Source organism: Hordeum vulgare, chromosome 4H (assembly GCF_904849725.1).
Source record: "Hordeum vulgare subsp. vulgare chromosome 4H, MorexV3_pseudomolecules_assembly, whole genome shotgun sequence".
NCBI classification, from domain to species: Eukaryota; Viridiplantae; Streptophyta; class Magnoliopsida; order Poales; family Poaceae; genus Hordeum; species Hordeum vulgare.
Window position 1 is genome coordinate 531743292 of NC_058521.1, and position 9146 is coordinate 531752437.

The 9146-nt window shown below is 42.8% G+C and overlaps 2 protein-coding genes across 3 annotated transcripts; one reads left to right on the top strand and one right to left on the bottom strand.

Annotated features, from left to right (window-relative positions):
* Positions 1-1179: 1179 nt before the first annotated feature.
* On the top strand, positions 1180-2928 carry LOC123449308. Its single transcript, XM_045126474.1, has 3 exons — positions 1180-1332; positions 2147-2262; positions 2361-2928. The coding sequence occupies exons 2-3, from the start codon at positions 2166-2168 to the stop codon at positions 2585-2587; spliced, it is 324 nt and encodes a 107-aa protein (XP_044982409.1). The 5' UTR covers positions 1180-1332; positions 2147-2165; the 3' UTR covers positions 2588-2928.
* Positions 2929-3242: 314 nt separating this feature from the next.
* Positions 3243-8491, bottom strand: LOC123449307 (microtubule-associated protein 70-4-like). 2 transcript variants are annotated; one of them, XR_006631993.1, is made up of 10 exons: positions 8149-8491; positions 6039-6124; positions 5833-5898; positions 5552-5722; positions 5273-5443; positions 5008-5163; positions 4781-4927; positions 4625-4696; positions 3866-4530; positions 3243-3627 (listed from the first exon to the last, which is right to left on the bottom strand). XR_006631993.1 is itself a non-coding variant. In XM_045126473.1 (9 exons), the coding sequence occupies exons 1-9, from the start codon at positions 8252-8254 to the stop codon at positions 3928-3930; spliced, it is 1578 nt and encodes a 525-aa protein (XP_044982408.1). In that variant the 5' UTR covers positions 8255-8486; the 3' UTR covers positions 3728-3927. The 2 variants fall into 2 exon arrangements, 1 of the variants encoding a protein (XP_044982408.1); XM_045126473.1 differs by lacking the exon at positions 3243-3627 and having other exon boundaries at positions 3728-4530; positions 8149-8486.
* Positions 8492-9146: the final 655 nt, after the last annotated feature.

Here is a 9146-nt window from a genome sequence, read left to right on the forward strand (position 1 = left end):
ATCTGCAGCTCGTGGGTGGAAAGAAGAAGGCGAGGGAGAGAAGAAGGAAGAAAAGAGTGGAGGTGCAGCGTTGCAACTCCCCAGCTCCGGTCTTCTTCGTCGGTGTAGCAAGTTGTTCCTCCGTTCACCACACCCAGCGAGATCCCAGCCAACGCCCGGTATTAATTCTTGGCGCCTCCTTGGTTGTTTCATCCTCTGTGTAGCTGCCTCTCAGGCTGCAACAACCTTCACACGAGGCCAGTATGGCCCCACCAATGATGTCCTAAAGTTTTGTCAGATTCGTCAGTTTCAGTTTCATCAGATTTAGTTTCATCAGATTCAATAAATCCAGCTCATCAGTTTCATCAAAGCATTATCATGAACATCAGGTAAGAAGCCCATCACATAACTACAAGCCGTTGCTGATTTGCGTTTGAAGAGGTGCAGCTACCGGAGAGCAGCGACTAAGGGAATCGTCGATTCAAAAAATAATTACATGATGCACCGTTGGATTATCATGTGTATAATGCCTCTTATTGAAAAAAGTGATGGTTTGCTCTGAACTTGTGGGTGTAATCTTTTTGCATTTTTCATTGCTTTTCAGTGCACTGAAGAATAGTGAAATATTGATGATTTTAACTCAACGAAAATGTGCATTGTTAGTTTCTCTTACAACCTGTTTGTAGCTAATTTGGGGACAAACATGGGCAATGAAAGATATTTTGGTAACAGTACAATCAAGGACTCACATGTTCACTGATGAATCTACCTCTGTTTGGTATTGTATATATACTTGAAAATAGTTGCATCATCTTTGCATAGTTATTTTGTGAATCACCAACACTGTATTAGGGTCTTCATCGGCAATGTACATAGCGATGCTTATCTGTTGGTTTGAATTATTCTATCTACATCAATTTACTAGAAGGTACAGTTGTATAATTAGGTCCTGGTTTTATGTAATTTAATCTCTTCCAACCATCTTTCAAAGATAAAATCATACAACGAATGAATCATTTTCATAAAAAAATAGGGCATCGATCAACAAAATTTGATATGTCAAGGTATTGAGCCATATTTATTTGATTGTGGCATAATATTTTTGTCTCTAGTTGCATTTTTGCTAGTATAATTCAGTAAAAAGAAATGTGTGTTATAGAAGCAAAGTTCCATGAAACGTGTGGCATTTTCTCAAATTGCCCGAGAAGCCGTGGTGTTCTATTTGCAATTTTCACGGTGCTGCCGCCTTTCCTCAAGTCCCACCTCCGCTTCCGCCTCACCGGAGCCCGGATCTGGCGCGCGACCGCGGCCTCCTCACCGCTCGGCGCCCATCGCTCATCGACGGCGGAGCAGGTAAGGCACCTCCTCCCATGCCAGTAGAGACCTGCTTCAGCGCTTTTATTCACTTGCTAAGGCCGGGTATTCGATATGTAGCTAATTCGTGCGTGTTAACAAGAAATCGATCTGTTCGTGTGACAGTTTGTATTCCGTAGGAGTTTTACTGCCAAATTATCTAGTACAAAGGACCCAATTCGACCAGTCTAGTTTCAGTGTGGTGCGCTCTCAAGATTAATAGTCGATCAAAGGCATTTTCGTATTAATCCTCTTCGGGCACCTACTGTTTGGTAGATTTAATTGTTGGAATACAAGCAATTGCAAGGAGAATATAATTTTGATTTGTAACAAAGTAGCAGTTCATGGGCAAAACAACTTGATAATCTGAACCTCACCTGCCCAGCCCTGCCTTGCCCAAAATCTAGGCTAGGAAGAGAACCAAACATTGCTTTGCCAAGAAGTAGAACATTATAAAATTTCAGAGAATTAACTCACAATGATGGAGTTGGGTAGAAACCGTGAGGGTTGGATAATTACCAGTGTCAACTCACAGTGTTGGCTGGCAAATGAGATGTATTTGCTTGAGAAGGATGTTGCGCACAATAACTGCAACTGATAGGGAATTAGGGATGCAAGCGGCCTTCTTGTCCTGCGGACGGTAAAATTAGCACTAATAGGGTACGGGATATGCGGCGCGTTGCTTGCATCCCTGGAAACCATGGTACTTCTGTTAGATAGTTCTATCTATCTTACAAGATCATATCTGTCCTAGTCTCCCCGGAGTTTGCTGTATGTTAAACTCATGGTGTTGTTCATCTTGTCTTTGTATCAGTATTCCATTGGAAGAAGCAATGTCTGGAGTAATAATTAAGTTCACCGTTACATCGATGTTCATGTGGATGGCCCCAGTCGCAATTATTTATGGGTTCTACCACCAGATTTTTCCAGGTTTGTTTGTTGTTCTTTCCATGTTACGGTGTTCTTCATCTTTTCTATGGAAGTGAAGTGCATACGTGTGCAAGGAAACAGCATCTCACTCTTGTCAGGTATTAGTGAGCTTTCATCCTCAGCACGAACTCTGGCCAGTGGGTTCCTTGCTGTCATATCGGTTAATATTGTGATTGGCTTCTACATATACTCCGCGATGATGGAGACTCCCTGTCAAGAGCCACAACCTGATGCAACCTTCTTAGAGAATGCTAAAGCAAGTATTAACCATCCAGCATCTTCTCAAGTCAGTGATGATTCCAAGGGGAAGGGGAAGGTGGAGTAGGCAGTAACACAACTTGACTTGGGTTTTCTTTCCACTATACACATGTTGTTCAGAATCAGTTGTGTCATGTGCATAAAGCAACATCACAGCCTTTCATTAGATGCACTGCTATCATTTTTGAAAAGTAGGAAGGCAGAACATAATATTCCGTATGTTTAACTCTGTGCTTGCCTGAGCTCGTAGTGAACAATGTGTCCTTGCTAGAGGAGTTTGTTTACAAACCTTAACTAGTGAATTTATGTTCTCTCCCTGAAACAACTATCTCTCATATCGTTGTTGTGTATTCTTTTGGTGACTGGTCGCTGTTGAATATATTATGTTGATTATCATTGGAAGGGAAAGATTCATCTTGTACTTGCTTTTAATTTGCCTTGCACTCATTTTGTCACCAGAGAGCCATTTCATTGTTGCTTATTTTCCCTCCCAAATGGGCACATCTTATAATTTCTGCTTTCTGACATGTTTATATGAATTTGGCTTTTGATCAATTTCTAGTCTTAATCTGTGAGTGTACATGTTTCCTATGCTCGCTGTCCTGTTAGAGTTGGCCAATGAGCACTTCTCATCTTTATGATGTTGTCACTCCATTGGGGTAACAAAAAGAAAGAAGTTTTCAAAATAAATAAATAAAACAGAGAAATTCCACAAGAATCTCTGACTACAATATACATTCAAATCCATCGTTATAAGGGACAGTGATGAACTGATCTTTTACATGAATAAAGGGACGGAAAATGGAAACAACAATACTAGTTATTGAACATAGATTCAAATCAATGTAGAGAAATAAGCATCCCTTCTCTTCGTATTGCTCCCAGTCCCATTACATTAGCACCAACTTTCTTATATTAAACAGCCCTTTCTCAAAACACCACAACTGCATTTGTATTTTTTTATAGGCACAAATTGCTTTGCTGTACAAGAGAGAATAAAGAAACAGAACAACATGCCTGCTGGTTTTGTTGTTCAAACAATATCCCAAGTTGAAGAAAATTGCAGAGAGGCACACATGTTCTTATAAATAAATTGCCATGCTGCATCTGTATGAAACAAAGAAACGGACAATTTTAGATCCAAAGAAGTTCAGGTGCAATTTTGGGTCCTATGTATTCCTTGGAACATAGTCTTAAAAATTTCTGATGATTGTCAAGCAATAGCAACAGAATTGTTTTATTGTTTAAAAGTACAAGAAATAGTAATATAATTGTTTACAAGTACAAAAAATGTCTGCAAATACTTTTCTAAGAGTGCCTGCGAACACTAGAGGAGATCACTTACCAGTACATGATAACTATTATTCACCCTTCTTGTATTTGGCATCCTCTTGCAAAAGAAATTCCTTAGTTTCCCCTGTTGCCACCCTGGGTACTCTCTGCATTCGAAGCATCCACTTTTTCATCATCCAAGTTCTCCAAATCCATGGCTTTGTGATGTTCACTGCACTGAACTCCACAGTCCCCATTCACATCAAATACTACAGCTTGTGGCTTTGTGCTATCATGTTCCTCCACATGTGGAGCACTTGAATGTGGCTTGTAATTTGGATTCTGCTCCTTGTTCTCTTTGCCAGCATCACTGGTCACTTTACTTGTCGCCCACAGGTGATTTTTCACAGGACGATCCTTTCTAGCAGCAGCTGTTCTTGCTCTTGGGCTGCCAGGTTGTTTAACGTTTCTCGCCTTCTCTGCAGGCTCAGTGTCTGAATTAGGTTGCCTCAGCACCTTCCCTGCTGTGGCCACCCTTGGTTGAGATATTGGTCTTCTCTTGTCAACAATGCCTTCAAATGAAGCCAATTGCTGTGACATTCTAGGTGTGCTTGGTTGTCTTGGTTGAGATGTTGATCTTTTCAGAGTGCTTTTCCTGTTGGTCTCAATGGAAGGTGCGTTGGGTTTTCCATTTCTCATGTCCTCTTCCAATGATTTCAATCTCCTTTTGAGTTTGTCCTTTTAACAGAATCAAAACAATAAAAGTTGAAACAACGAGGTAAAAATTGAGTGCCGATGATTGCTTGGGGTAGTTTCTCGCAGAATTTCTTACATTCAGCTGGGCTTCCACCTTTGCTGACCTCTCTGCTATGGCTATCTTGTCGCGCAGCCGTTGTATCTCTCCCTGGATGATCGGTATGACATATTTAAATTCAGATAATGGAATTGCGGCGGCGTTACATATGTGCTCACTCCATCTTTTCTGTACCTGCAGGAGTCTTCGTTCTTCCAGCCATCTCTTTACCGGCATCAGTTTATCAGCGTCGTCCTTCCATTCGTTTGCTGTTGTTGTCGCCACACGGTTGACGTAGACTTTAGCCCGAGCCAGCTCCCTCTCAAGCGTCTTCTTCTCCTCCTACAAGTTAAAGATCGTTATGAAACAAACTAGAATGGGATCGATACTAACTTCTGAACACTGACATCGATCTAACTTACATTCAACCTGGTAGCCTGGTTCTGGTAGAAGTGCACAGCGTTGGCAACATCTCTGGTGGTGAGAATGGACTCCTCAAGCTCACCAACGGTGTGGGTGAGCTTCTCAATTTCCAGGACTTTCTGCCTGTTGCTCTTCTCCAGAAGCATGTTCTCCTCCTGCAGGTTCAGGCAAACAAGAAAAAAGAATTCAGCTATGCAAGTTTTTTTGCATAAGAAAAATGAGATCTGGCCGCTATGTCGATAATGGATTGTTGTGTGCACATACATGGTAGATCTCCATCTGTTTCTTCAGCTCAATATTCTGGTTCTGGACATCCTCTACGATCAGCGCTCTCTCGAGTGCGCTGCGCAGAATGTCCCCAGCCTCAGCGAACGCCGCCTCATTGAGCTTCAGGTGCCGTTCGAGCGCCTTCTTGTCGTCCTGGAGCACCGCAATCTGGCAAGAATCAAACGAGCAGCCACAGGTAAGCATGATATGCAACTATGCAGGCCTTGTTACTCACTCTGCTCAAATGGCACCGAATCGAACTTCACATTTCTGTACCTCATGCTTGTACTTCTTGATGTCAGACTCCAGGGGCCCTATGATGGCATCAAAGGGAACCACTTCCTCTTCTCTCTGGGCCGAGTGGATCCTCCTGAGCGATGCCTCAGCAGCGAACTGTGCAGACAACGCTTCCTTGCGCTCATTGCATAACCTTTTCACATCCAGATTCTGTCATATCAAATCGAATTTATCCATCATGTAACCGAAAAAAGAAGAAGAATAGAGGTAGTTGATCTGATGTCAAATCAAATGAGCTAGATAAGTAAGCACTAAGCAACCTTCTGCTCAAGCTGCTTCTCCAGGATGCTCAGCTTCTCGTCCTGTTTCTTCAGTTCCTTGCTCAGCTGAATGCAGACGTCAGGTAAAGTTAAGTCCAGGTTGCATCCAGTTTGCAGCGCACAAAGTTATCTTAAGCTCGGAAGAAACAGAGCGCAAGTTAACTTGTAAACGACTCAAGGAAGCTGACCCGTGAAGCAAATTATACCTCGGCAATGGCCTTGTCCTTCAGAGCTTCTGTCACCTTCATACCTTTTATTTCACTGTATGCGAGTCCAAGTTCTCGTTCCTTTTCTGCAGGAAATGACCAAAGTTTACAAAAAGTGTGGCATCCTATTTTCTTTCTTCCTTCCTCGATTATTCTTTTCTAGAAGAAAGACACATATTTTGGTGGAAAACATTATGGAGTGTAGTGTCTTCTTGGAAAGCTTATAGAAGAAAAAGTAAGTAATTATTGCTCCTTTCACTTTGGGGCGAAAAAGTTAGCTTGTTTCTCTTAGTGTTCGGAGTGAAACAGAAGTTATTTGAATCAGCATCTAGTGGTTGAATGAGACGGGTGACAGTAACAGTTTTGAACAAGGAGTCTTGGTGAATTTTTTTTGCCTGCTGGAGTACTATTTATTGCAGGTTTGGCATGGAATTCCTCGAGGAACATGTTAGGTGAATCCACAGTTAATAGAAAAGTCCGAAACAGGAGACTTCATGTGTCCATTCAGTTGTCAAAAAAAAAAAGTTGTGTAGATGAATTAGCACTGTGCATCTTACAGGTCACACAGGTCACAGCGCCCTGTACTGTCGGCACAAGTGACTGTCTCGAATATCTGGTGACGATTAAGCTGCAAACTGCAGTTCAGTGCTAACCAAAATCTGCACCCTGCCAACTATCCATACTAAATTACACCAATTCTCAGCCAAGCTGACATCCTACCAACCGCAGGCATGCTAAAAATTCCTTTGTTTTGTCACACCTGTATCTTAGAATCTGGGCAAATTTCTTGTAGCCTACTTTTTTGGTGTCCCTGTCTTATTATTATTTTTCTGGTTGGAGAAAAGCCAGGTATGCAAAGACCCAATAAGATGGCTTAGAAAGACGAATAGTTTATTTTCAGAAGATATGAACATAATTTAACCTGCTTTGGTGTTAATTTGTGAAGTAAATTTTTTGAGTTGCATCAAGAATGGGGTACTAATTAATAAGCTGGCTTTATGCACCATTTCTCCAATACCATTTTCAGCATGCAGCATATAGTGTGTCACAAGTCACAAAGCAATACATATTGCATAAGTAAATTAATCGTGTGCTATACTATATATAGTGTTACTTAGGACAAAAAAGATCTGCTCCCTATTTACTAAGAAGTTCAACATCCGCGAACCAACCTGTAGTTGGATGGTTAGAGGGACTGTGGTATCCCCGGTCCATCAGAGTTCTAGTCCTGCTGTTTATATTTATTCTTGTATTTATTTCAGGATTTTCGGCGATGCATATTCAATGGAAGGACATGTTTTCATTGATGACGAAGTGTCTACGGTGACTTCATAAATTTCAAAATGATAAGCCGTCTCAGTCTCTCAGGGTACTCATAGGGATAAGTTGTACTCCCTCCATCTCAAAATAATTGTCTCAACTTTATACTAGCTCTAATACAAAGTTATATTAAGCTTAAGACACTTATTTTAAAACGGAGGGAGTACATGTGTGTTTATAGGGATGAGTGTATACGCGTATATAAGCGCTTGCGTCTCTACCGTGTTTAAAAAAAAAGTTCAACACCCCACGTCCACAACTATACGTGTACTGCGGCACTTATGAGACCATTTGGATACCAACTTTTCTCTCGGATTCGATACATGGAAGTGAAATGATCTAATAACCAAGAAAAACGTATCTTGATTAATTAGCTCGCACACAACCACACTGCACCCGCACACAAGCAAAGTTGCACCACGATAATATATACAAATATTTTCAGGCCATATGTTTTCACCAATAACTTAACACATACACGCACGCATGCCTGCTCACAGGAACCAAGTAAGCTTAGTTCTGAGAATACAACACATGAACTAAGTAAGCTTAGTTCAACCAGAACCTGCATGCATCTTAATTGGACTCGAATTAATATGCATGGTTGCCTAGCCACTTCTTCTTGGCGACATATGGTACCCATATTAATATGATGCATGGCAAAAGCCCCAGTTCACCATGCTCCATGCATACATGCACCGTTGCACTCGGAGCTATGCGCATACAAAACGATATATACGGAGTATCAGTCTTAATTATGTCAAAGCCAGGAGTAGATGACGGAGCAAACCTCTGAGAAGATTCTCCAGCCTGTTGAGCTCGTCGACGACGGGGTCGGGGTGGCCATGGAACATCTCCCTGCCGCCATGGCCGACCTCCGATCCCAAGCTACCCATGTATCTTTCTCTCCCTCTCTCGTCGATCGCCTCCTTCCGCCCTCTCTCTTGCAACCTGCAGGTAGGTACGTACGTGCACACCCCTAGCTACTACTAGCTAGCTAGCAAGGCTAGCTACGGAGAGTCTGCTAGCAGTTTCTCAGCCTACGTGCTGCCCGAGAGAAATTAAGGGTTAAACGGGGAGGACACGGAAGCGTTGCTGCACACGACGAGTAGTGGGTGGGTTTGGTTGTGATTTATGGTGCTGGACCGATGGTGCTGGCTAGTGTGTCTTGAGGAGCACCCCATTGTCGCCCCGCGCTTTGGGGTTGCGCGCGCGCGCGGGGTGGGACGAGGTTGACTGCGAGAGGTGGTGGGACGAAAGAGGATCGAGGGGAGGGAGGAGTGCGGTTGAAGAGATCGGAGATGGCACGCACGCCCGGCCCGGGCCGGGGACGAGACACATGGAGGCAGCCGCGCCCTGGAGCCGGCCGGCTTACCGCGCGGAGCTGGCACGAGAGGGACACCGTTTTTGGTGACCGTTTCCACGGCCCCGGTGCACGAGAGCGGTTGATGGACCCAACTGTTGCATTGCATTGCAATAGTCTGGTTCACATATATGTATGGGCGTTGTTTGCTTATAATTTCTGTTGGAGAAATGAAGATTATTTTCCCCATTTGGATGGTGCATATACGGCCATGTGTTTCCACCGAACTTTAATGGAAATGCTAAAAAAATAATCTGATGTTGGATTTTTAAGCATGACAAATCTAGCCTTTTTTGATGGCAAATTACATGTCACGAACATGACAATTTTTGCCAGGATTTGTCATGCGTGCGGAAGGGAATTCTCATGCCCGCGATATAGAATTTGTTGTAAAAACGATCGATTTGCCGTATTTAAAAATCCAA